Source organism: Lithobates pipiens, unplaced genomic scaffold (assembly GCF_037356315.1).
Source record: "Lithobates pipiens isolate NorthernLeopardFrog02 unplaced genomic scaffold, aLitPip1_a1.2 Scaffold_1, whole genome shotgun sequence".
NCBI classification, from domain to species: domain Eukaryota; kingdom Metazoa; phylum Chordata; class Amphibia; order Anura; family Ranidae; genus Lithobates; species Lithobates pipiens.
The window spans coordinates 89345256-89373142 of record NW_027507685.1 but is presented as its reverse complement, the minus strand read 5'-3'; the positions used below and the strand labels follow the sequence as shown (position 1 = coordinate 89373142).

At 44.5% G+C, this 27887-nt stretch overlaps 1 protein-coding gene across 12 annotated transcripts in view; it reads left to right on the top strand.

Annotated features, from left to right (window-relative positions):
* CLCN5 (chloride voltage-gated channel 5) overlaps positions 1–27887 on the top strand; it is a 138385-nt gene that overhangs the window by 23212 nt on the left and 87286 nt on the right. For 9 of the 12 annotated variants that reach the window (XM_077465148.1, XM_077465139.1, XM_077465141.1 and 6 more), the window contains 3 exons: positions 4664–4849; positions 19318–19466; positions 20904–21003. In XM_077465148.1, coding sequence (XP_077321274.1) covers positions 4705–4849; positions 19318–19466; positions 20904–21003 — 394 coding nt within the window. In that variant the 5' untranslated portion in view covers positions 4664–4704. Of the gene's footprint in view, positions 1–4663; positions 4850–16444; positions 16539–19317; positions 19467–20903; positions 21004–27887 lie in introns of those variants that run through there. The other 3 variants (XM_077465149.1, XM_077465150.1, XM_077465152.1) reach the window with 3 other exon arrangements.

Here is a 27887-nt window from a genome sequence, read left to right as displayed (position 1 = left end):
CACACACTTGTGCGACTTTGGACACATAGGGGGTTGATTTACTAAAACTAGAGCATGAAAAATCCTGGTGCAGCTGTGCATGGTAGCCAATCAGCTTCTAACTTTGACTTGTTCGATTCAGTTTTGACAATAAGCCCACGTTCAAGCTGATGGCTGCTTTGAAATTGCACGAGTTCAGCTGAACGAATTTCAATCTGAATTAGGGGGAGATTTAATAGACAGCTGTATGGGTTCATGCCCAAATGTCTAATGAAATCGCCCATCGAAGTCACCAAAAGTAATGCAGCAACTACTTTTGGGAATCGGTGTGGCGGCATGCACCTTCAGATGGTGCCATTGTCGGCAATTAGAACCGATTTGCAGTGTCAAATCGCTTGCCAAATCGGCCACTGTAGGCCATAGTCGGCAACTGGATCCAAATTGTTGTGTCAAATCGCATGCCATTGTCGGCAATTGGATCTGATTTGTCGTGTCAAATCGGCCACTGTAGGCCGTTGTCGGCAATTGGATCAGATTTGTTGCATCAAATCGGCCACTCTAGGCCATAGTCGGCAACTGGATCCAAATTGTTGTGTCAAATTGCATGCCAAGTCGGCCATTGGATCTGATTTGTCGTGTCAAATCGGCCACTGTAGGCCAATGTCAGCAATTGGATCTGATTTGTTGTGTCAAATCGCATGCCTCATTGGCCCAATGTGCGCGTGGGTGGGCTAAAACCAATGCAGCCTAGAAGCCAGGTGTCCCCGGTAGAGGCCTCAGGCTCCGGCCTAGCAACCTGGGACAACTCAACACACGTCCACTCAGACAGCCGTTCCGGTGCCACAGAACAGCAGCGATCACCTGACTCCAAATGAATAGACTCCCAGCGGGCCAAAAATCTCCTGCCTGTTGGCTGAGACACCTCATCCATTCTTAGTCTGACCTTGCTATGCCCTTGTTAATCTAATGTCGCCAGCAACCGTGCCACCCAGTGACAGAGAAAGGTGCAGCAATTCCAGAGTTAGGGAGGAATAAGTGAATCTTCTAACAATTAGCCAGGCCACTTACCACCTGGCAAACTAAATTTTAGTAGGCCTAAACACCAGGGTGCTACAACCATATATCCAGGTCATGGTATACAGTTCTCAAATGTTTGCATTCTCTTGGAGAATTGGTAATATACAGTATGTACAATTTTAAAAGAAAACATGAGTGGAGATAGCATTGTTGTCACTAATGGCCTTGTTGGCCTCTCTCCAAACGTGGCGCTTATGGTTGTGACCATAAAGCTCTAGTTTGGTCTAGTCACTCCAGATTACAGTGTGCAGCATATTGTAGTTGGGCTTTTTTTGTGGCATTGGTGCAGTAAAGGCTTCTTCCTGGCAACTCAACAATGCAGTTAATTTTTGTTCCTGTATTGAGCTCATTGAAACAACTACACCATCTTTTTCCAGAGCAGTCAAGTCTGGCACCTGGGAGAACCTAGGGAGAGGATGCCGGTGTCTTGTCGAATAGTGTCCGCCCTGTACTGAGCTTGTGCAGTACGGAGGACAAGGAGACGCCAAAGGTCTCTGAAGATGAACAGCGCCTGGGCACTGAGTCCAGGTTCAAGCCCCATCATCGAAGTGGTTGTAGAGTTAGAACAAAAAATTGCAGAGCGACGCGTGGGGGCCAGCGAAGCGAGCCCACGAGGGGCCCTCTTACTAAGTGCTATTTAATATCATCTACCGTATGTCCACTTGCATGGTGGGGCTTGAACCTGGACTCAGGGCACAAGGTACTATTAAGTGCGCAGGCGCCGTTCATCTTTCGAGACTTTCCGCGTCTCCTTCTCCATACTGCACAAGCTCAGTACAGGGCCAGATTGTCTATCACAGTTCCCCAGACAAGGTGGAGGGGCTGTATGCGACGGCGCGCGACGGGGGAACACACAGCTATTGAAATTAAAGCTGTGATGTTCCCGGTGTCCTATCATATATGGTCCCCCATCGGATAGTGTCCGCTGTGTACTGCGCATGCTCACCGTTCTCCTTGCTGGAAAGAAAGTTGTACCTGAAGATCCACAGTGCGCTTACTTTCCTGTTCCTTGAGCCTCATAACTGTATATCAGCAGTATGGGTTTTTTTTTTATTTATTTTTTTTCTAAGGCAGTGATTCTCAACTTTTTTATTTAAATTTTTTTAAACCAAGGCACCCTTATAATTATGGACAATTTCGAGGCCCCGCAATTTAAAAAAAAGAAAAAAAAAGTTTTACATAATGCAGCAACATCCACGCATGTAGGACACCCAAAGTTATAGGTGATCTCCCTCCTGTTTTTCTCCCTCACTCAATTGATGTGAACCCAGTGTTGACAGAGGGCAGGGCAAACAAGGATGCTGTGCAGGCACTTGATGCCCTGAATTGATGACATCATTGGTTGTTAGGTCGGTGACAGCTGAAAGGTTGTAATGGTGCAGAAAGAAAACCTGTGGCTTTGCGTAGATAAAAAGCAGGCTTGATCCACCCCACAATTTTGGTACATCTTTTAGACCTTTTGCCAAGGCACCCCTAAAGAAACTTGAAGGGCACCTCAGGGTGCGTGGGCATCCTGGTTGAAAAAAGGCTGCTCTGAGGCACTCCTGCCTCTGGCTGCTATTTTTATCAGATTTGGTGATGTCAGTACTGTGCTGCTCACTGTTCTCTCTGCTGGACAGAAGCTGTAACTGACAAACTGCAGTGCAGGTATTCCCCCTGCTCCTGTGTATCAAGTCTCATAGCTTTCTGTCTGCAGTATGGGATCATCTAAGGCAGTGTTTCTCAGCAATTTTTCAGTAAACACACCCTTTAAAATGATGCACAATCTCAAGACACCCCATTCTAAAATGTGAAACTAATAATTTTACATAACGCAGCAACATCCACAAATAGGGCACCCAACCTTAGAGGGGATCTCCCTCAGCTTGCATAACATTTTGGGGAATCTTTTGGACATTTTGCCAAAGCACCCCTGAAGAAACTTGAAGGCACCTCAGGGTGCCTGGGCACCCTGGTTAAAAAAGGCTGATCTAAGGCACATCTGCCTCTGCCTGCTAGTCTTGCCAGATTTGATTATGGGGGGGAAGCTGTATCTGACAAACTGCAGTGCAAGTATTCCCCTGCGCTTTGAGCCTCATAGCTGTATCGGCAGTATGGGATCATCTAAGGCACTGCTACGTCTGTCTTCTAGTCTCTACTGTGCTACTCTCTGTTCTCGTTGCTGGAAGGTTAGCTGTATCTGAGAAACTGTAGTGAAAATATTTCGCTGATCCTGTGTCTTGAGCCCCATAGCTGTATATTGGCAGTGTGGGATTATCTAAGGCAGCCTTTTCAACCATGGTTCCTTCGGGTTTATTCAGGGTTCAGACGTGCCTTGGCAAAATTCCTAAAAATTGCCCAAAAATGTAAACGATCCAGTGGGTGGACGAAGGCTGTCTTTTAGTTACACAAAGCCACAGGTTTTCATTATGCACCATTACAACCTTCTAGCAAGGGCATCATCAGTTGATGATGAGGAGGATGTTAGTCGCCTGCATGGCATCCTTGTTTGACCCTCCCCTACACCTCTCCTTCAGCGCTCAGGCCACATTAGCTGAGTGACAGAGAATAACTGAGGGAGAAGAGAAACATTGGAATACTAGTCAGTACCACTTTGCAAAAGTGCATTTTCTTTGGATGAATATATAACCTAATGTTGGGTTTCCTGCTTGTGGATGTTGCTGCATTATGTAAAACTATTAAAATAGTTTTTAATTTTTTAGAATGGGGTGTCCCAAGACTGTCCATAATTTTTAATTTAAAGGGTACCTTAACTGGAAAAAAGGTTGAGAAACACTGATCTAAGGCACTGCTAAATCTGACATATAGTCTCTATTGTGCTTCTCTCTGTTCTCCTTGCTGGAGAGGAAGCTGTATTTGAGAAACTGCAATTCAACTATTTCCCTTCTTCTGTGCCTTGAGTCTCATAGCTGTATATTAGCAGTATGGGATCATCTGAGGCACTGCTACATCTCATGTCTAGTCTCTACCGTGCTGCTCTCTGGTCTCCGTGGTGGAGGTTGCAAGGATCTCCCTGCTCCTGTGCCTTGAGCCTCATAGCTCTATGTCTGCAGTAAGAAATCAGCTAAGGCACTACTGCCTGTGACTGCCAGATTTGGAGCTGTCACTGCTGTGCTGCTCGCTTTCCTCCTTGCTGGAGGGGAATCTGTACCTTTTTTTTTTTTTTTTTTTTTTTTTGGGGGGGGGGGGGGGAGCAGCTTTGAGGAAATAAAACCCTGCTTCTACCAAGATGGCCAGCTCCTCACAGACAAAAGACATGGTAAGTCAATAATGGAGTAAAGATCAGCTGAGGGGAAAGCACAGGGAATACTGGTGACTTGTCCTTTTTGTTTTTATGGATACGGCCTCCAGAATTCAAGAGCTAAGCTGTAAACATTCCACACCTTCCTTCTATATCGGTGGCTTTATTATGCAAGTGTCAGTTACCTGTGCGCCTCCCGGAATGCTCTCAAGCAGGAAAAAAATGTTTGACTATGAGTGGATTTTGTTCACCTGCAGGCGTGCATTAATATATTTCTGTTCCTACATTTTTTTTTTTTTTTTTTTTTTTTTTTTTAGCAGAAAAGTATTCACTCGTCTTCTCTCCCTGGCTGTTCTTGTTTTGTAGATTGCCAGCTCTGTGGGTCTATATTTTAGGGTACGATTAAGATGGATAACAAAGGCTTCTCCCGAGCCAGCCTCAACAGTTTCCAGAGCAGCACCAGTGATGAAGACATGGTGGAGATTACAGATGGATCCCTCGATTTTAACCTATCTGATGATGTCCCACCGATTGATCGAGAGCTGTCTCAAGGTAAGGAATGCTACAGAATGTATAAGGTAATGGTAAACAATGTGTGCTTTTCTGGTGAAGGAACTCGGCTAGCTCGTCCTTGCTCTGATGCAAGCAGCAGAAAGAGAGCTCTTGAGAGAAGTACTGAGGCAGAGTGGTGTGATCCTGAATGTTGTTTCTGAAGCGCTGGACGTTCTCTTGAATTTTTGAGGGTACTGTCATGTTTTCAGGAAGCTATGTACAGACCCATGACTAAGCTCCAGGAAAGGAGTAAAAAGAATTGGGGGCATGGCCTAGTCGGATTCCAGGCTGAGGTTGCCACTCCATTCATCGTACTAGGACACCATAGCTGTGTGACTTCCAGGGTGGTGTGTGTCACCCTTCTTTCATTGAATTCTTGGAGGAGGGCTCCATCCCCTGTCAGCACTCTAACAGCTGCTGTGGATGCGCTGTCTAAGGACCCCCTCCCTATCGAGCCTGAGCAACGCACACACTTTTTCCATGTACAGCGCACTACCAGCTGGCCCCTCCTACCAGCCGGTGTCTTGTCGGATAGTGTCCGCCCCGTACTTCGCTTGCGCAGTACAGAGGACAAGGAGATGCCAAAGGTCTCCGAAGATGAATGGCGACTGCGCACTGAGTCCAGGTTCAAGCCCCACCCTCCAAGTGGACATAGAGTTAGAATAAAAAATTGCAGAGCAAAGCAAGGCCGCGCCCAATGCTTGTTTCATTGTTTTCTGTATAGCAATTGGTAGATAAGCCACTAGATGGGGCAAATATTTCGTTTTTCATTTATTTTTAGACCAGACTGATCAATAAATTCCTGACATGTCACAATACACAACAATGTTATTATGAAAAGAAGCCCTTGAGCTCCAGACAAGTGAATATACCAAGGCTGAAAGAACATCCATCTGCTGCAGGCAGGCGGAACGATTTCTTCAGTCTCTCTTCCCGCCAGTGATCAGATGGGCAAACGTTACGTTTGTAGCCAGCCACAAGGTGGGAGGCCGCGTGAGGGGGCTGATCTGTCAAAAGTAAGTGGTGGTGGGCTGTGGTAACCAGCACTTGGGTTGTCCGTGTGGATTGAAAGGAGCAAGTCTGGAGATGAGCCATGGGTTAGGGGCTGATCTGTGTCAGACATTGGCTAACGCGGCCTAAAACTCTAGGATTTACATGGTTGTGCCATCTCTTAGCTGGCATATCAAGTAGATGTGACCCTGGATGATGCCTGAACAGAGATGGCACCCTCTTTCTGGAGAGAAAAGCAGATGAGGGCATTGTCAGGGGGGAGTACTATGATCTCTGTGAGAGGTAATAGATACCTGGCAGTCATTGACTGGCACAATACTTGACCTGCATGTACTTAATATGAAAAATAGATTTGGTGCTAGTTCTGCTTTTTATAGTTCTTGAGATCACATATCTGCCCCATAAGGCGTGAACTGCATAGAGGCTAACCAGGCTGTCGGCTGCTCCAAAGCCCAGTGTTCTGGGTTATCGTCTTGGCTATCAGAGTGCCAAAAACTATCCACAGAGCCAAGAAAAATGAGTCGGCGGCACAATATAAGATTCTTTGCAAGTAAGTTTGTTCCAGGCAAAACAAAAATGGCCTCTTCCTTTTTGACACTATTTAAATGCCCTAAGCCCAATGTTTGGTGACGCTCATCAAACGTGGAGGTTCTAGGCCTTGCTTTGTGTTGCTTGTCCGGAACAATAAAGATTTAAAGATCTTAGAGCGTCAGTCAGCTTTTTCTTTTTTCTTGGATCAAAGGCAGAGATTCTTAACCAGGGTTCCGTGACAGGTCCCCTGGGGTCCCACCACGATCTACACATCAATCGCAGGCAAGCTGGCGGGTTGGTCGCATCCCCTCTGCTGCCACTTGCAGAGCTATGCAGGCAAACAGCTGTGATCATGCTAGGGCCCTCCTCCCCTCCTGTCCATCCTTGGTGCTTGTATGTGGCATCACCTGGGATGGACAGGAGGGGAGAAAGGGCTGGTGGGGAACGGCGTGCCAGAAGAGGACTCCTCACAGCTGCTTCCCTGCCAAGCTCTGCATATCAATGAGACCCTATCCCATGTAAAGTGCTCTGCTGTATGCCCCATAATATGGCCTGATCCCATGTATAGTGCTCTGCTGTGTGCCCCATAATGTGCCCTGATCTCTGCTTATTCTAGAGCAGCATTTTCCAACCTGTTTTAGTTGTGGCACCCATTTAAAAGTATGCAAAATCTGGATCCACTGGAATTCAGAGCCTGGGACAATGCACAGAACCACCTTGATGAAATTAACATCAGGGGTTCCTTCCATCACACCAGAGGCCCCCTATACATGAGATGCCTCCCATCACATCAGTCACCCTTATACATCAGAGGCCCCCTATTTGAGTCCAGTCCAATCACAGACCCCCATCACTGGGCTCCTCAATCACACGTTCCCTTTCTGAGCCCCATGCTTTGGTTCCAGTTGTGCCTCTAGACGGTGGGAGGTGCTGGGGGTCTGGCGCTGGCAGACTTCCTTCTTCTACTACTGAATGCTGCCTGCCCTGGAGTCATGCTTTGTAACTGGTGCAGGTGAGCCATACACCATAATGATGGCAACTAATTACACCTTGGCCCTAGAGCCCTGGTCCCCAAACATGCGGCACAAGGTTGCCACTTGTGACCCTTTGGTATGTGATGCATTGCCCTCAGACCTCAGCAGTCTCTAGTGGAAACATTGATTAGAGTCAAAGCATTGATCTCTACTAGCCTTATGTAACCTGGTCCCAGTTCCATATTGTCTTCTGCAGCATCTCCCCAGCCAACAATGTATCCTGTCCTCACTCTCTGACCCTCATTTTTGTCTATTAGTTCTGCAGTTTTTGTCCGTACTCAAGAGTTATATACAGTATATTTAACGTATCGCCCTTTGGTGATCTCTAGGGGCACATTTTAGGCCCTCCTTTGGCTCATAAGTTGATAACTACTGCCCTAGAGCATCATTGGTTGTTATGATGCTGGCAGCATGCCTGCCCGCACCATGGCAACTCATGATGGCGATCCATGGCAGACTGGGTCCTGTGCTCATGGCCCTCCAGAGGAACCCAGACAGCACCCTGGTTGAGAAGGTCTAGATAAAGGGTCTCAAACCGGTGGCCCTCCAGCTGTTGTGAAAGTCCCATGAGGCATTGCAAGGCTGACCGTTACAAGCATGACTCCCACAGGCAGAGGTATGATGGGACTTGTAGTTCCACAACCACTGGAGGGGCCACCAGTTTGATACCCCTGGTCTAGATCAACCTGGAGGCTAAAAAGACGTTTTCTGATTGGACGAGGTGTAGATCGTGATGTCTCCCCGCTGATCGATTGACCCCATGTGGTTGGTGTGTAGAGGGGAAGCAGCTTGGCACAGGACCTGGAAGATTGAGGCCATCACTGACTACTACAGTGATTGTCCGCTTCCCCAGCAGCTCCTCGGGTATGAGATATACAGACTTGCACTGTGCCAGGCTGTAACAATGTAACCAATAGAGATCATACCTGGAGTTCAGATTTACAGCAAACCTGTGTCTTTTATTCTACATTAGGAAATTACAGGATTGCTGTGAATGAATCCTTCAGTCAGAAATCGTCCTTCAGCACCTCAAGTGCTTTGTATTCACTGATAAACAGGACTTGTTAATAAATAACATATTCACATCAGGTCAGCGTGCTACAACAGTGCCGGGTCTCTTATCTCTGGCAGATTTAGCAGCCTTAAAGTAGTAATAAACCTTTCGTTTCTTGTGTAACGTAACACAGCATTTCTCAGCTTTTTATTTATTCAGGGCACCCTTTAAAAGTATGCAAAACGCCAAGGCACCCCCAGTCAAACGAGGGTTCCCTTTGTCACATCAGAGTCCTCCATTCACTCCAGAGTGCTGCCCTCCTGCCCCACTTCTCCTTAAAGTTTTAAGTCTTCACTTCCACTAGAGGCAAAAAAAAAATTGAGGGAACGCCCAATATGCAATTCGAGAAGTAAATCTGAGGTTGTTTATTAAAAGTAGCAAAAAATGGTCAAGTCATCACGTTTCAGGGGGAAAAGACTACCCCCCCCCCCCTCCTCAGGGCTGCTGCTATTTGGTGGTGGTGAAACAGGAAAAGATCCCAATCGAGTGTGTCCGTGACTCCAAATTTGGAGAGATCTGGATACGCTGTGTTTACAGCGACAGCATCAAGCCGATAGCAAATAGCAGCAGCTGCCCTGAGGAAGGGAGTCTTTTCCCCTGTAACGCGTTGGCTTGACCATTTGGTGCTACTTTTGAAAAAACAACCTGAAATTTTACATTTCAACTTCCATTTTATTGGATATTGGGCGCTCCCTTCCTTATTTTTTTTTTTTAACTCTACACACGAACATACGAACGTACACACGATTGGACTTTCCGACAACAAAACCATGGATTTTTGATCGAAGGATGTTGGCTCCAACTTGTCTTGCATACACACGGTCACACAAATGTTGGCCAACAATTAGGAACGTAGTGACGTACATGTTATCTCCATTACCAATGCTAGTTTTACAAGACCGAGAGCTTCCGGCTCGTACTTGATTCCGAGCATGTGTGGACTTTTGTCTGATGAACTTGTGTATACACGATCGGAAAGTCTGATGAGCGGAAAATTTGAGAACCTGCTAGCCAACATTTGTTGGCGGAAAGTCTGGCAACAAATGTTCGATGGAGCATACACACAGTCGGACTTTCCACCAACAAGCTCACATCAAACATTTGTTGTCGGAAAATCCGATCGTGCGTATGCAGCATAATGGTACATGCAGTAACCTCTCCAAGGAAGTTTGACCCCCTCCAAGGACGTTGGGCCCCCTCCAAGGACATTTGTTCACCATTGTATGACATTTCTACAAAGATCACGTTTATATTTGAATGAGGAGATCATCTAATTCATTACCACTGGACTCTACTTGCACTTTTTTATCTAATTTTTCTTTTTTAATGTCACTAATAGTTGTTTTTTTTTTTTTTAATTCACTGGGAATTAATATTAGTTTTTTTTTGCTTGCACTGTTTAAGGAATAGTTCCTGTGACACCACATTTCTCGCACCCAAAGGCAGCAGCCCAGCCCCCTCCCAAAAAGAAAGGGGATCACCACCTTCTTCCGGTGTAGTGGGGGCAAAAAAGCATCGGAATAGAACTCTTCCAATCTACCCACACCATTGCCCCACCACCGACTGGGTCAGTACAGCACCTTCTCCACCCCTATAGAAGTTCACTTATTCCACATTGGTCTTTGGTTTTCAGTTCTCAATTCTTGCAATTTTACCCGAGTCTGGACCGGCTCTGTGGTGACAGCCCGCTGTCTGCTAAAAACGGGTCACAGGAGTGCAGAATGAACGGCACTGATCATCCACAGCAAATGCAGATTTATTTTTATTTTTTACATATACTGTATGTGAGAAATGGCAGAATTTGTCTGATGGTGACGGTTGCAAAAGAAAAACAACAAAAAAAAAAAACTGTGCGTTTTACTGTCACTTTAAATCTGTTGGCTAATTGAGGATTGGTCAGTACAGAGAAGCAATGGCTCAGGTTGTACAATATAAAGGAAACCGGCACAGGGCAGTTCTATCAGATTACAGTTCTAGTTTCCGCAGACCTTTTTCTCCTTTATCATGACTTGGGTAAAGCAAAGTATGGAAAGGATAAGAAAAGCTGAACTCCAGGTGAATATAAAATACACAAAGCAGAAGTAAAGTCCCCCTGTCAAAAACGGCGAGCAGGCAGCGTCTCTCTTGCAATAAAATGCACCTACCTGCCCATCTTTAGCTCGGTTTACATCGCCGTCACAGTCCCTGGGTATCTGACTCCTGCACAGGAGTGATGTTATCGTGCTGGCTAACAAAGATGGCCAAAGACCGGCACCCAACAGAAGATGCGAGTGCTGACAAGGGACAGGGACCGTTCAAGGAAAGGTACGTTTTTTTTTAAATGTATTTATTTTTGTTTCCTTTGTTTTTTAGCAGATCGCGAGCCAATGGGAGCGCCCACAAAAGCAAGTTCCCGCATCAACGTACAGCGATTTGCGGGGAACGAGCCACCTTGCCACAGTATAATGATGGCGGCTGGTCGGGAAGCGGTTAAAGCAAAGCTAAAAAACAAAGGAAACAAAACCAAAAACCGTACCTTTCCTTGAGTGGTCCCTGTCCCTTGTCAGCGCTCGCATCTTCTAGATGTCTGCCTGCCACCCGCGAGCATGTTCCATGCAGTGACAGGACGGGGATCTGTCTGTGTAAACAAGGCAGATCGCCGTTCTGACAGGGAGATCACACCGATCCGGTCTTTCTGCTATGCAGGAATTGTGCGTTTCCCCCAATCGCACCGTCCGCCATACAGTTAGAACACACAAAACAAAAAAAAAAACAGTTTTGTGCTTAAAAAACAAAATGGTAAAGTTAGCACAATGTTTTTGTATAATGTGAAAGAGGAAGTTGCGCCGAGTAAATGCCTAACATGTCACCCTTCAATATTGTACACGCTCGTGGAATGGCGCCAAAACATTGCTACTTAAAAATCCCCATAGGCGACGCTTTAAATTTTTTTACTGGTTACATGTTTTGAGTTACAGAGGAGGTCTAGGGCCAAAATTATTGCTCTCGCTCTAACATTCGCAGCGATACCTCACATGTGTGGTTTGAACACCGTTTTCATATGTGGGCGGGACTTGCGTATGCGTTCGCTTCTGCATGCGAACTCATGGGCACAGGGGCGCTTTAATTTTATTTATTTATTTTTATTGTTCATTTTATTTTAATTTGACTTTTTTTTTTTTTTTTTTTTTTTCCCCAAAAAATAATTTTTTTTGGCATGACATGTCCTCTTTTACAGTGAGATATGGAGTCAATAAGAGCCCACATCTCACCTCTAGACTGGGAAGCCTGAAATAATAAAAAAAAAAAAAGGCAGAGTATGGGCAGGGAATTGAGGGGTTAATTTTCGGTGAGCAGCAATGTGGGCACTGCAGATGCAGCCCACAGAGCTGCTGACACCAATCTCTTCCCCCTCCGCTGTACCGATCGGTACAGAGAGGGGAGGGAGGAACCGGGTTTGTTTACAAGTGATCGCTCCGTCATTTAGCGGGGAGATCACGTGGTAAACGGTCGCGATGAGCGGCTGTTATCCGTGATGTGCCGGGTCCACGGGACCCGGTGGTCACGGATGCTCTCGAGTGCACTTCATTAACGGCCTCTAAGAGTTAAACTGCCCTGGTGCCGTTAATTGGCTATGGGCCGGTTGTTAAGTGGTTAAAATGTTTTATTGTCGCTTTTTTTTTTATTTTTTTTTGTATATAGTGCAAAAAATTAAAAACGCAGAGGTGATCAAATGCCACCAAAGTTAAATCAATTTGTGGGGGGGGGGGGGGGCAACATACATTTTATTTGGGTACAGCATTGCACGCCCACGCAATTGTCAGTTAAAGCGACACAGTGCTGTTTTGCAAAAAATGGCCTGGCCATTAACCACACGCCGATATACGTCGGCAGAGTAGCACGGACAGGCAAATGGGCGTACAGGTACGTCCCTTTTTAAATTTGCTGCCATGTCATCACGTGCACGCTGGTCAGGACCTCCGTGAGTCAGATCGCCTGTCCCGCAGACTCGATCGCCTCACGGAGAGGAAGAATGGGGAGATATTAATGTAAACAAGCATCTCCCCGTTCTGCCTAGTGACACTGTCACTGATCTCTGCTCCCTGTGACTGGAGAACGCAAAAAATAAAAACCGCAGGGGTGATCAAATACCACCAAAAGAAAGCTCTATTTGTGGGGAAAAAAGGACATCAATTTTGTTTGGGAGCCACGTCGCACAACCGTGCAATTGTCAGTTAAATTGACGCAGCGCTGAATCACAGAAAGTGCTCTGGTCTTTGGCCAGAAAAATGGTCCGGGGGAAGGGGGAAATTCCTTCCGGGACTGAAGTTAAATCAGCTCTGTGTTCATTAAAGTGTAAGTTTACCTTTTTTTTTTTTTTTTTTTTTTTTTAATATACGTGACCTAACACCGGACCCTCTCCCTGGGTTCCTTACTGGGTACTTGCCTCCCCTGGGATCCTGAGCTGTCATGACCAGACGAATCCTGATTTGGTCCGTGCCATCCATGTGAGGATGGTGATGTGACTTTATTCATGGCAAGTTTAACCACTTGACCACTGGGCACCCTTAACCAGACCAATTTTCAGCTTTCGGTGCTCTCACATTTTGAATGACAATTACTCAGTCATGCAACACTGTACCCATATGAAATTTTTGTCCTTTTATTCACACAAATAGAGCTTTCTTTTGGTGGTATTTAATCACCGCTGTTTTTATTTATTTTTTATAAAAGGAAAAAAAGACAGAAAATTCTGTAAAAAAAATAAATAAAATAAAAAATTTAATGTATACCACTACATATCTTTGGTAAAAATAACTACAAATTGGTGGATATTTGGTCTTTGTGAAAGTTATAGAGTCCACAACCTATGGTGCCAATATCTGAAAATTCTAATTCTAAATAAATCTAAATCTAATTTCTTGAGACCCTAACATGCCAGAAAAGTACAAATACCCCCCCCCCCCCCCCAAATGACCCCTTTTTGGAAAGAAGACATTCCAATGTATTTAGTAAGAGGCATGATGAGTTTTTTGAAGTTGTCATTTTTTTTCCCCACAATTCTTAGCAAAATCAAGTTTTTTTTTTCACAAAATTGTCATATTAGGTTATTTCTCATACACCGCATATGCATGCCACAAATTACAACACATTCTGCTATTACTCCCGAGTACGGCGATACCACGTGTGAGACTTTTACACAGCGTGGCCACATACGGAGGCCCAACATGCAGGGAGCACCATCAGGCGTTCTGGAGCACCCAAGCCAATTCTGACATTTTCTCTCCTACATGTAAAAATTATCATTTATTTGCTAGAAAATTACAAAGAGCCCCAAAACCTTTTTTTTTTTTTTTTTTTTTTAGCAAAGACCCTAGAGAATACAATGGTGGTCGTTAAAAGTTTTTATCTCGAATGGTATTTGCGCAGCAATTTTTAATACGCGTTAAAAAAAAAAAAAAGTTTTGTGCTTAAAAAAAAAAAAAAAAAACTAAACCAGTAAAGTTAGCCCAATGTTTTTGCATAATGTGAAAGATGAAGTTAAGCAGAGTAAATGGATACCTAATATGTTACCCTTCAAAATTGCACACGCTCGTGGAATGGCGCCAAACGTCGCTACTTATAAATCCCCATAGGCGACGCTTTAAATTTGTTTACCGGTTACATGTTTTGAGTAACAGAGGAGGTCTAGGGCCAAAATGATTGCTCTCGCTTTAATGTTCGCAGTGATACCTCACATGTGTGGTTTGAACACCGTTTTCATATGTTGGCAGGACTTGCGTATGCATTCGCTTCTGCATGCGAGCACATGGGGACAGGAGCGCTTTAAAAAAAAAATTTATTTTTTTTTTGTTCCTTTTTTACTTTATTTTAATTTGAATTAAAAAAACAAACCCCAAAAATGATTCTGGCTTTGATCGTATAGGCGAGTCGGTAGAAGCACCGGAGGGTGGCGTCCCCTCTCGCCACCTGTAAGAACGATCAAGCAGCGTAACAGCCGCTATGATTGTTCTTATGATGTAGGGAATCGCCGGCTGAATAAGCTGATATCTAAACGATACCTGGCTACAGGCATCATTCAGATATCCCCGCACAAAGTCAAGGATGTCATATGACGGCCGGCGGGAAGTGGTTAAAATGCTTTTTTTAAATTTATTTATTTATTTTTTTTGTTTGTTTTTTAACACAAAGTTGTCCATTTATACAATATTTCTAACACATAGCATGGACATACCAAAAATGACACCCCAAAATAGATTCTCCTACGAGTACAGCGATACCACGTATGAGACTTCTACAGCCTGCTCCATACAGAGGCCAAGTACAGCCGAGTATTGCAGGGTATCATCGAGTGGCTGGGTATGGCAATTTATGGCAGAGTATTGGCAGGGCATTACGGGGTTAACTGTCGGTGAGCAGTGCTGTGGGCACTGCAGATCCAGCCCACAGCGCTGCTGACACCGATTTCACACCTTCACTGTACCGATCGGTACAGAGAGGGGAGGGAGGAACTGGCATCGTAACATGACGCCGGTTTGTTTACAAGTGATCGCTCCGTCATTTGATGGAGCGAACACTTGGTAAATGGCTGCTCATCGCGACCATGATGCGCAGGACCCGGCGGTCACGGATGCTCTCGAGTGCGTGTCCCAGGGGACGCGCGAGAGCAGAGTTCTGGGAGGACGTCATATGACGGCCTCCCAGAGTTAAGCAACCGCCCTGTAGCCATCATTCGGCTATGGGCCGGTTGTTAAGTGGTTAAGCATATCCATTTAAAATTGTTGTTTTCTTTTTATAGTATATAAAACTTCGTGCAACGCTTCTCAAAAAAAACTCCTGAAGAAGCTCTCGTGAGTGAAACATGTAGAGTAAGAAGTGGTTGTATATTTTCTAAGAAATTATATGTGGTTCTCGTAAATGTTTACTGTGAGTTTAAAGAATTGTTTAAAATTTTTAGATTTTTTTTTTTTTTTTTTTTTTTTCAATTTGTTTTTCTTTTGGTACTTTAAAAGTCCCGCCTGCCCCCCTTTCTCATCCATGTGACGATGCTGACCTATTAGAATCTATCCGGTCCATTTTGGACAGAGAGGAAAGAGCAGCTGAATGGTTGGAGCAGCTTGCCTTGACAGCTCAGAATCGCCGCGGGAGGGGTGGGTCTGGTGTTTATATTTTTTGTAAAAGGGAACTTGTACTTTAAAGCCTCATTCACATGTTCATACCGATCTGTAAGCCTGCACAAATGGCTGTCTTTAGCCAATCAGAAGGCACGAGCGTTCTGGGCACGGGTTGTGCAGGCTGCCTGTTGACGTCAGTGGCGGGCCGCCAGCTGCGTATTCTGGTAGCGCATCTGGTGGCCTGCCTTTGACTTAAACAGGCTTGCCTGTTGGCCCTTGCCCGGAACACCAGTGCATCCTGGGTGACTGAAGCCAGCCCTTTGCACGAACAATACAGATCGGTACGCCAGTGTGAGTGGGGCCTAAAACATAAATGCAAGCAGTGTAAGCACCTGAATTTTGCCTTAGCAGCCTCTTGCGGTTTCTGTACAACAGAGCACAGTCTGGTGGAGGGAGAAGCAGCGCAAGAAACCAATGAGGGTGTGATTTAGTTCTAACTAGGAACATGCTAACGGGAGAAGAGAGCCAAGTGACAGAGAGAGGAACTCCTCATCAGTCCGCTGCATCTCTCTTCACTATGCAATCACAGGCTGGGGGGAGGGACAAGACCTGTGAATGTTACTGAACTGTAGCAGAGAAAACCAGGTATCCCGTGCTGCCAGACGGAGCTGTGTAACTTTCAGGACTGGCTGGACAAGATCCAAATCTATTTTAGGCAGGCAAAATGGATGATATACGTATTTTATTTGTGGATTTGGCTTTTTGCCCGGAGTTGGGCTTTAGAACACTTTGAAGACATTTGTTTGTGCTTAAGTGAATGGCAAGGGATGAATGATTAATGAAGTGGAGGAGGGGGAGGGGACTGAGATTTAACCTTTAGTCGGACGGGAGGTTATGGATGTGACGCTGCAGGATGAAGACTGGACAGTATGGAGAAATGCTGGGGGCGGCTGCAGATGTTACCGGTGAGCTTAGAGATCTAACCATGTATACAGGAGCGGACCATGTATACGAGATCTGACCATGTACCTGAGAGTGGACCATGTATGAGAGCAGACCGTGTATACAAGATCTGACGGTGTGTACGAGAGCTGACCGTGTACGAGATCGGGCCATGTACCTGAGAGGACCGTGTATATGAGATCTGACCGTGTATACGAGAGCGGACCATGTATACGAAAGCGGGCCGTGGGGCCGCGTATACGAGATCTGACCATGTATACAGGAGCGGACCGCGTATTTGAGATCTGACCGTGTATACGGGAGTGAACCGTGTATACGAGATCTGACCATTTACAAGAGCAGACGTGTATATGAGAGCGGAACATGTATACGAGATATGACCATGTATACAGGAGCGGACCGTGTATACGAGATCTGACCGTGTATATGGGAGCGGACGGTGTACACGAGATCTGACCATATGAGAGCAGACCGTGCGTATGAGAGCAGACCGTGCGTATGAGAGCAGACCGTGCGTATGGGAGCAGACCGTGCGTATGGGAGCAGACCGTGCGTATGGGAGCAGACCGTGCGTATGGGAGCAGACCGTGCGTATGGGAGCAGACCGTGCGTATGGGAGCAGACCGTGCGTATGGGAGCAGACCGTGCGTATGGGAGCAGACCGTGCGTATGGGAGCAGACCGTCTATACGAGAGCGGACGGTGTATGAGATTTGACCATATACATGATTTTCCCTTCACCAAGGGAGCACAGGGGATTAGAACAAAACACATTTTTTTTTTTTCTTTTTTTTTTTCTTTTTTTTTTTATTATTAAACGCCGGGTGGGGGAGTGGTTTTTCTGGTGCTGCATAGATAATGATCCGTTCCATCACTTCCCAGTGGTCCTCTATTGGATGAGATGTGGTGAGTGTGGAGGCCATTGGAGGACAGTGACCTCATTGTCCAGTGGTGAGATGATTGGAGCTTTGTGACATGGTGCATTATCCTGCTGGAAGGAGCCATCAGAGGATGGGGACACTGTAGTCATAAAGGGATGGACATGGTCAGTGACAATACTCAGGTCGTGGTGTGTATATAATATGTGATTCCCGAACGTCTGGGTAGTGGGTTTGAACGTGCGTCACCAGTGACTTTCTATAATCTGTGATTATGCACATTGGGAGCAGATCAGTGGGTCCCGCGGACTCTGTCGATCGTTCTGCAGAGACTCAGAACGGTAATCTGCTTATGTAAACAAGGCAGATTGTGGATATGACAGGAGGGAAGGTATTGATCCTGTGTCTCTGCAAAGCACGGAACATGGATTCAGGTCTTTCCCTAGAAAAAGCACCTCCTACGCTGTAGTAAAACACTGGCTAGGCACACATTTGGAGAAGTCCAGCCTGAGCTCGCTTGGCTGGGTTTCTGCTACAGGTCACAATTCGTTTTGCACTCCTGTGACCCGTTTTCAGCAGAGAGCGCTCTGAAGTTGGCTCTCCACTGACATCACGGATATCGGTCCCAGCACTGCGTCAAAGTCTGGATCCGCCAGGTGCCTGGACTGATTGTCGTCTCAGCGAGCCACTGAGAGGGCCGCTCCCCTCCCCCTCCACATCTCAGCGCTCCAGTGAGCGTTGAGGAGCAGAGGAGAGGCTCTGATTGACAGTCAGCAGCTCTCTGCTCGAGGAGATGAGAGAACGGAGCTATCGGCGGGGTTTGATCGCTCGGTTCTCAGTGTAGAGGTGGGGGGATGTCAAATGCAGCATGGGACCGATGCTGCCTTCACCTAGGTAAGTATAATGTAGCAAAACCCCCAAACCCCCATACTTGTCTTTGATCGCTCCCGCATGTTTAACCCCCTTCCCAGTGTTATTAGTACAGAGACGGTGCATATTTTTTAGCACTGATAATTGTATTGGTTTCGTTGCTCCATAAAAAGTGTCTAAAGTGTCAGCTAGTGTCCGAATGTCTGCCCCATTATCGCACTCCCGCTATAAGTTGCTGATCACCACTATTACTAGTAAAATAAATCTATCTCGTAGTTTTACAGAGACTCTATAACTTTTATGCAAACCAATCAATATACACTTATTGGGATTTTTTTTTTTAACCAAAAATATGTAGCAGATTACATATTGGCCGAAACTGTCTTTTTTTTTTTATTTTAATTTTATTTTTTTCATTTTTTTTTTTTTTTTGGGATATGTTTTATAGCAGAAATGTTTATTTTTTTTATAAATTTTTTTTGAAAAACAATCTATCCTTCTTTGCGCTATAAAAAAAAAAAAAAAAAAAAAAAAAAAAAAAGAATAAAAACCGCAGAGGTGATCAAATACCACCAAAAGAAATCTCTATTTGTGGGGAAAAAAAGGACATCAATTTTATTTGGGTGCAGCGTCGCACAACCACGCAATTGTCAGTTTAAAATAACACAGTGCCGTGTCGCAAAAAAAAAAAAAAAAAAAAAAATAGCCTGGTCAGTAAGGGGGATAAATCTTCCGATCAAGTGGTTAATGGGAGGTTGTTATACTTTGGCCATATTGTATGTGTGATGGTTAGGTTTCTAAAAACATTTGGCCTTACTGGGGGTGGGGGAGGGATGTTTTACTAGAAACTGGAGGGTGCAATATCTGGTGCCATTCTGCATTGAAACCAATCGGCTTCCAGGTTTTATTTGCCAAAGCTGAAGTTGATTGGTTGCCATGTGTAGCTGCACCAGATTCTGAGTGCTCCGGTACCAGGAGTCGGACCCCAAAGTTAGCAATGTTTTCTTTCTGTAATGACCGTTGTCTGTCCGCAGGCTTTCCATCCTATAATGGGAATGGAGTCCACGGCTCACACAAGGCGATGACTGATTTTCTGGAGGTGCCTGGCGTGGGAACGTACGAGGACTTTAATACAATTGATTGGGTACGGGAGAAGTCTAGAGACCGAGATCGACACAGAGAGGTAAGATAGATGTGTGTGCGTGTGTGTATACAGTATTAGGGATGGACCGATTATCGGTGGCCAATATTCACTATGTTTGAAGTATCGCGCCTTTGTTCGGTCAGATCCAGTAACCCGGAAGCAACGTCATGACATCACTTCCCGAATTATTGCCATCTTAAAGGCGCCATGTAACTGCTCGCCTACCAGCCGCCGTCATTTTACTATGGCAGGTCGGTACGATCCCGCGAGCCGGCGTAGTTTTATATTGGTTAGCAGGTGCGCACGCGTCCGCTGCACTGCGGGGGTGCCAATGCTCGTGGCCGAAGGCAGAACAGGGCCGTGTGTGTGTGTGTGTGTGTGTGTGTGTGTGTGTGTGTGTGTATAAACACACAAATTCCTGTTCTGTCACTCCTAATAGCTAGTAACCACAATCTATCATCCCCTCAAGGTCAGTCCCCTCCACCTACAGTTAGAACACACACAGGGAACACATTTAACCCTAATCGGCCCCTAGTGTTAACCCCTTCCCTGCCAGTGACATTTTTTACAGTAATCGGTACATTTTTATAGCACTGATCGCTGTATAAAGGACTGGTCCCAAAAATGTATCAAAAGTTTCCGTTTTGTCCGCCATAATGTCGCAGTCCCGATTAAAAAAAAATAAAAAAATATTGCAGATCGCCGCCATTACTAGTAAAAAAAATAATAATAATTATAATCAAAATGCTATAAATACATCTATATAAATGATTTTGTAGATGCTATAACTTTTGTGCAAACCAATCAATATACGCTTATTGTGCTTTATTTATTTTCCTTGGTGATATTTTATAGCAAAAAGTAGAAAATAGTGTGTGTGTGTGTGTGTGTTTGTTTTTTTTTTTTTTTTTTTTTTTTTTTTTTATAGCGCAAAAAAATAAAAACCGCTGAGATGATCAAATGCCACCAAAAGAAAGCTCTATTTGTTGGGGGGGAAAAAAGGATGTCAATTTTGTTTGGGGGCAATGACCGTGCAATTGCCAGTTAAAGTGATGCAGTGCAGTATTGCAAAAAAATGGCCCGGTCATTCAGCAGCCAAATCTTCTGGGGCTGAAGCGGTTAATTTTTTTTGAAAGTATTCAAAAATGAAGATCTTGACATTTTTAATACTTTCAAGTGCAGAGGAGAGTTTTTGGGGTCTTTTTAGACCCTAGATCCCTCCATAAAGAGCCCCTATACTCTTAATAGATGTTTACATTCCTTGTGACAGCAATAACAGTGATGATAAAAAAAAATGAAATGTGCACATTTTTTTATTTATTTTTTTTACAATGTACAGAATATCTGTTTGGGAGGTGGCCAAAATATCGGTATTGCATATCGGCACCGAAAAAACATCGGTCATTTTCTATACAGTATATACAATTCTAATGTAATTCCTAGACCAGTGATGACCTGTAACACTTTCTTCCACAGATCCTTAGCAAGAGTAAAGAATCCACATGGGCACTCTTGCACAGTGTTAGTGATGCTTTCTCGGGATGGATGTTGATGCTGCTGATCGGTTTGTCTGCAGGTAAAGGAATTTGTCCCCAATAGATGCAGAACCTTTTTTCATGGTTGGAAAGATCGCCTTCTAAAGCAGCCCAGTTTGAAATAGAAATGAATAGGCAAAACATTTCTATAAAAACATATTTCGATAAAAACACTCTATATATATATATATATATATATATATATATATATATATATATATATATATATATATATATATATATATATATATATATATATATTATACATACATACATACACATATATATATACTTTTTTTTTTTTTCCACTTGATAACTGGCCCATAGTAAAAATACATCATTACTTTGACATTTTAATACCGGTGTTATGGAATTAGCTAGCCGCCCGGTACCTTTTTTTTTTTTTTTTTTTTTTTTACTATGGCCGGTTCTGTGTCCAGGATCACTTTTTGAATGAAAACCCACCGCTTTCCAGTTGTTCCCGGGCTTACTTGACCCATGTGTAACGCCCAGGAGAGATCCAATGCAGCTGTTTGCTGGACAGGAAGTCAAGTGCCCCTCTATGCCCTTGGAGGACCGGAGCGACGTCTGACGTTACTTATTTTTTCTTTTTTTTTTTTTCTTTTTTTTTTTTTTTTTTTTTCTTTTGACCTTTAAAGGTAAAGGAGAGATTTTGTGTCTCTTCATAAAGAGGACCTGTCGTCCTTATTTCTTCTTTTTACACCTTTTTTTTATTTCATTTTTTTTTTTTTATCACTTTTATTCCTATTACAAGGAATGTGAACATCCCTTGTAGTAGGAATAAAAGTGATGAAAAAAAAATTAAATAAAAAAAGGTGTAAAAATAAAAAGTTTAATTAACCACTTAAGGACCGCCGTATTGCCATTGTACGTCATCGCAATGGCACCGACAGGCACAAGCACGTACATGTACGTGCCTGCCTTCCAGCGGGTGGGGGGTCCGATCGGACCCCCCTCCCGCTGGATACGGTGGTCCGGTTCGCTGCAGGAGCGATCCGTGATGAGGGGATGGCTGTTGGTTTCTGGCCATCCCCTCTCGATCGCTCCTGGCGAATGAGAAGCTTCCTCCCCTGTGTAAAATGTAAACACAGGAGGAGGAAGTGATGTCACACTCCTCGTGTCAGTCTTTTTGACCGGACAGCGCGGAGTGAAGACATACAAGTAAGTGCACCAACAGTCCACTGACGCATAGGTACACATAGGCACACATTTCACCCCAGTCGCCCCCCCCCCCCAGTCAGTGTCACTAATTGCAGTGTTCATTTATTTACTGATCACTGCATTTAGTGTCAGTTGTGACTGTAAAAAGTGTCATGGCAGCTAGTGTTAGGCCCCTTTTAGGTCCAGGGTAGCCCCCTACCCCCCCTAATAAAGGTTTAACCCCTTGGTTGCCCTCCCAGTTAACCCTTTTACCAGTGTCACTAAGCGATCGTTTTTCTGATCGCTGCATTAGTGTCACTGGTCCCGCTAGGAAGCTAGTTTTTATTTTTTTTTTTTATTTTTTTTTTATTTTTTTTAGGTTCAACGCCAGGTTTTTATAGCGTTAGGTACCCCGATATATAACCTAATAAAGGTTTTAACCCCTTGATTGCCCCTAGAGTTAACCCTTTCAGCAGCGATCGCTGTATAAGTGTCACTGGTGACGCTGGTTAGCCAGTTAGTTATTTAGGTTCCCCGTCAGGTTTTTATAAAGCTTCAGGTACCCCCATATAAATACCCAATAAAGGTTTTAACCCCCTGATTGCCCTTAGTTAACCCTTTCACCGATGATCACCGTATAAGTGTTACGGGTGACGCTGGTTAGGTAGTTCGCTTTTTATAGCATCAGGGCACCCGCCATTTATTACCTAATAAAGGTTTAACCCCCTGATCACCCGGCGGGTGATATCAATTTGGTTTTAGGGTCAGAAAGGGTCTGCGTCGCCCCAGGCAGTGCTAGGTTAGTGCCAGTACCGCTAACACCCACGCGCAAAGCATACACCTCCCTTAGTGGTATAGTATCCAAACAGATCAATATCTGATCTGATCAGATCTATACTAGCGTGCCCAGCAATTTAGGGTTCTAAAAAAAACGCATTGTTAACAGGATCAATCCAGATACCTGCTAGCACCTGCGTTTTGCCCCTCCGCCCAGCCCAGCCCACCCAAGGGCAGTATCGATCGATCACTGTCACTTACAAAACACAACACACATAACTGCAGCGTTCGCAGAGCCAGGCTTGATCCCTGCGATCGCTAAGTTTTTTTTTTTTTTTTTTTTTGTAGCGTTTTGATACAGTCGCTGACAGCCTAGGTGCTTTTTTACCTGTGAGTCTCACTAGTGTACCCCTAAATTTAGAGCCCAAAATGGCAAAGCGAAGGTACACTAGTGAAGAGGCCTACACGTTTCTGAGCATGACAGATAGTGAAGAGGAAGACACTGATCTGTCAGATTCAGGCTCAGAATACGAACCTGTAGAGGACAGCGCCTCCATGTCAGATAGCTCTGACGACGAAGAAGAGGTCCCTGCTAACGTCAGGCGTACCCGACCCCGATCTTCTGATGTTGTTGAGGTGCAGGAACCGCAAGTCCCTCGTATGGAGTATAGAGCCAGTACTAGTGCCGCTCATCCTTTTGGTGAACTGGCAAGCACCAGCGGCCTAGTACACCCTGGACGTACATCCAGCACTGCAGTATCACGTGGTGACGTGGCGAGTCCCATAAGTGCAGTTCAAGCTGGCGAGGTGGCAAGCACAAGTAGTGTCCCGCTGCCACCAAGAAGAAGACTAAGACAGGCCCGTCATTCCCATAGTGCCCTTCCTGCAGAATTCGCCTATCCTGATTGGGTGCCCACCACTTCTGCAGCACCAGTACTTCCCCCATTCACTGCCCAACCCAGTATTCAGGTGGATACAGATGATTTTACGCCACTTGATTTTTATTCTCTGTATTTCATGGAAGATCTCTATAGATCTATTGTGGACAAAACCAATTTATATGCTGGTCAACCCATCGCCGCTAATCCCCAGTTGCCTTCCCTTGCCAGAGATTGGAAACCAGTTACGGTTTCCGAATTTAAGACCTTTCTGGGCCTTTCCCTCAACATGGGCACACATAAATTCATGACGTTGCGGGCTTATTGGTCCACGCATCCGACTGACCACATGCCCGTGTTCTCTAACTCCATGTCCAGGAAACGGTACGAGCAGATCTTGCGGTTCATGCACTTCAGTGACAATGAACTTTGTCGTCATCGTGGAGACCCTGAATACGGTCGGCTCTACAAAATTCAGCCCCTCATAAACAACTTCAACCAACGTTTTGCAGACTTGTTTACTCCCCAAAAAGTTGTCTGCGTTGAGTCCCTGATTAAGTTTCATGGTCGCTTGTCATTCAAACAGTACATTCCCAACAAGCGTACCAGATAGGGGTCAAGCTCTATAAGTGCTGTGACAGGGCCACAGGCTATGCATGGAGCTTTATGGTTTGAGGGTAAAGATAGTTACGTAGAGCCGGAGAACTGCCCTGACTACATGGGAAGCGCTGGCAAGATAGTGTGGAACTTGGTGTCACCCTTATTCGGAAAGGGGTACCACTTGTACGTGGACAATTATTACACCAGCGTGCCACTGTTTAGTCACTTGTTTGATAATCAGATTGGAGCATGTGGCACCGTGCGACCTAATCGCTGGGGCTTTCCCCAGCGGCTTGTAGATTCCCGTCTTAGGCTGGGGGAGAGAGCCTGCTATCGGTGTAATAATTTGCTCGCTATGAAGTGGAAGGATAATAAGAATGTTTTCTTTCTTGCCTCCCTTCATGCAGACACGACGGTCCAAATTTCTACGGCGACTGGTATTGTGGAGAAACCCCTCTGTGTCCACGAATATAACAAAAATATGGGAGGGGTGGACCTCAATGACCAGATGTTGGCGCCGTATCTAGCTTCCCGTAAGGCCAGACGCTGGTACAAAAGTGTCTGCTTACTTATTTCAATTGGCTTTGCTGAATGCTTTTGTGCTATACAAAACTTCAGGCGGGACTTTAACCTTTCTTTTCTTCCAAAGAGAGGTTGTCACAGAGCTTCTGTATGCAGACGGTTCTGCACCTCACCATTCCCAACCAAATGCAGTAAGCCGGCTGCATGAGAGGCATTATTCTTATGCCATCCCGAGTACCCCTACCCCACGAGCCCCCGAAAAAAGATGTTGTGTCTGTACCAAGTGCGGATTTAGGTGCGACACCCGTTGTTGTTGTCCACGCTGTCCTGGCAATCCTGGTCTTTGCCTTGGTGAGTGTTTTGAACGCTACCACACACTAGTGAAGTATTAGCATAGGGTACAGCATTTCACAGGCTAGGCACACTAACACAGAGTCTCCCAAGATGCCATCGCATTTTGAGAGACCCGAAATGTTACAGTTGTAAAAAAAAAAAGTAAAATAAAAAAAACAAAAATACATAAAGCCGTGACTCCAGTGCTGTAGGAGGTGATTTCACCACTACAGTTAAAAAAGAGCATATATGCCGAAGCATGGGGGCATAAGGGGTGGAGGAGCGATTTTGCTCCTAATGCCGCGTACATACGGTCAAAATTCCGACGAAGGGCTTGCCCGTGGAAAAGTTTGAACGTATGTACGCGGCATAACTTTTTTGCGGGAGGATGCCCCCATGCTTCGGCATATATATATTTTAGGCACAGGTTGTGTTAAAAAATGTTTTATTTTTTACAGTTTTTTTTTTTTTTGGCATTTGCTTTGCAGGTATGGTATGGTAAGGTTTTACTGTTATACTGTAATGTTACTTTGTTTTAACGTTAACCATAATTTGCTTAGCAGGTACGCCATTCAGTTGCAGCGTGGATTTATTTATCTTGACAGCAACAGTGTTTTCTCCCCCGATACATAAAGCCGCGACTCCAACACTGTAGGAGGTGATTTCACCACTACAGTTAAAAAAAAAAAAAAGAGCATATATGCCGAAGCATGGGGGCATAAGGGGCGGAGGAGCGATTTTGCTCCTAATGCCGCGTACATACGGTCGAAATTCCAATGCATGCTTGCCGTGGAAAAGTTCGACCGTGTGTACGCGGCATAACTTTTTTGCGGGAGGATGCCCCCATGCTTCGGCATATATAAATGGTGCATGTATGTCCATCATTAGAACTGGGTGGATGAAGGGAGGTATTCTAATGGTGGGCATACCCACCGATCAATCTTTTTTTTTTTTTTTTTTTTTTTTTTTCATTCAGACATGACTCTCAGCAAATAGCTTGGGGTGTCTACTTTCCAAAATGGGGTAATTTGGGGGGGTTTTGTGCTATTTTGGCATTTCATGGCCTTCGAAACTGTAATAGGTAGTGAGGAGTGAAATCAAAAATTTGCGCCCTTAGAAATCCAGAAGGTGGCGATTGGTTTTTGGGGCCCCGTACGCAGCTAGGCTCCCAAAAAGTCCCACACATGTGGTATCCTTGTACTCAGGAGAAGCAGCAGAATGTATTTTGGGGTGCAATTCCACATATAACCATGGCATGTGTGAGTAATATATAATTTAGTGACAACTTTTTGTAAAAAAAATAAATATTTTTATTTTTTGTCATTATTCAATCCCTTGGAACCAAAAAAATAAAAATAAATATTCAATGGTCTCAACATGGCCCTCAGCAAATAGCTTGGGGTGTCTACTTTCCAAAATGGGGTCATTTGGGGGGGTTTTGTGCCATCTTGGCATTTTATGGCCTTCAAAACTGTGATAGGTAGTGAGGAGTAAAATAAAAAATTTATGCCCTTAGAAATCCTGAAGGCGGTGCTTGGATTTCGGGGTCCCGTACGCGGCTAGGCTCCCAAAAAGTCCCACACATGTGGTATCCCTGTACTCAGGAGAAGCAGCAGAATGTATTTTGGGGTGTCATTTCACATATGCCCATAGCATGTGTGAGCAATATATCATTTAGTGACAACTTTGTGCAAAAAAAAAAAAAAGTTTGTAATATTCCCGCAACTTGTGGCAAAATATAAAATATTCCATGGACTCAACATGCCTCTCAGTAAATAGCTTGGGGTGTCTACTTTCCAAAATTGGGTCATTTTGGGGGGTTTTGTGCTATTTTGTCATTTTATGGCCTTCGAAACTGTGATAGGTAGTGAGGAGTGAAATCAAAAATTTGCACCCTTAGAAATCCTGAAGGTGGTGATTGGTTTTCGGGGTGCCGTGCGCGAATAGACTCCCAAAAAGTCCCACACATGTGGTATCCCTATACTCGGGAGAAGTAGCGGAATCTATTTTGGGGTGCAATTCCACATATAACCATGGCATGTGTGAGCAATATATCATTTAGTGACAACTTTTTGTAAAAATTTTTTTTTTTTGTCATTATTCAATCCCTTAGGACAAAAAAAATAAATATTCAATGGGCTCAACATACCCATCAGCAATTTCCTTGGGATGTCTACTTTCCAAAATGGGGTCATTTGGGGGCGGGGTTTGTACTGTCCTGCCATTTTAGCACCTCAAGAAATGAGATAGGCAGTCATAAATTAAAAGCTGTGTAAATTCCAGAAAATGTACTCTAGTTTGTAGACGCTATAACTTTTGCGCAAACCAAAAAATATACGCTTATTGACATTTTTTTTTTGTATGACTAAAATTTAGTTTATTCGATTTTTCTTATAACAAAAAGAAGAAAATATCTTTTTTTTTATTTTTAATTTTTATTTTTTCAAAATTTTCGCTCTTTTTCCATTTTATATTGCAAAAAATAAAAATCGCAGAGGCAATCAAATGCCATCAAAAGAAAGCTCTATTTGTGGGAAGAAAAGGACGCAAATTTCGTTTGGGTGCAATATTGCATGACCGCGCAATTACCAGTTAAAGCAGCGCAGTGCGAAATTGGAAAAAGACCTCTGGTCCTTAAGGTGTTTATTGGTCCG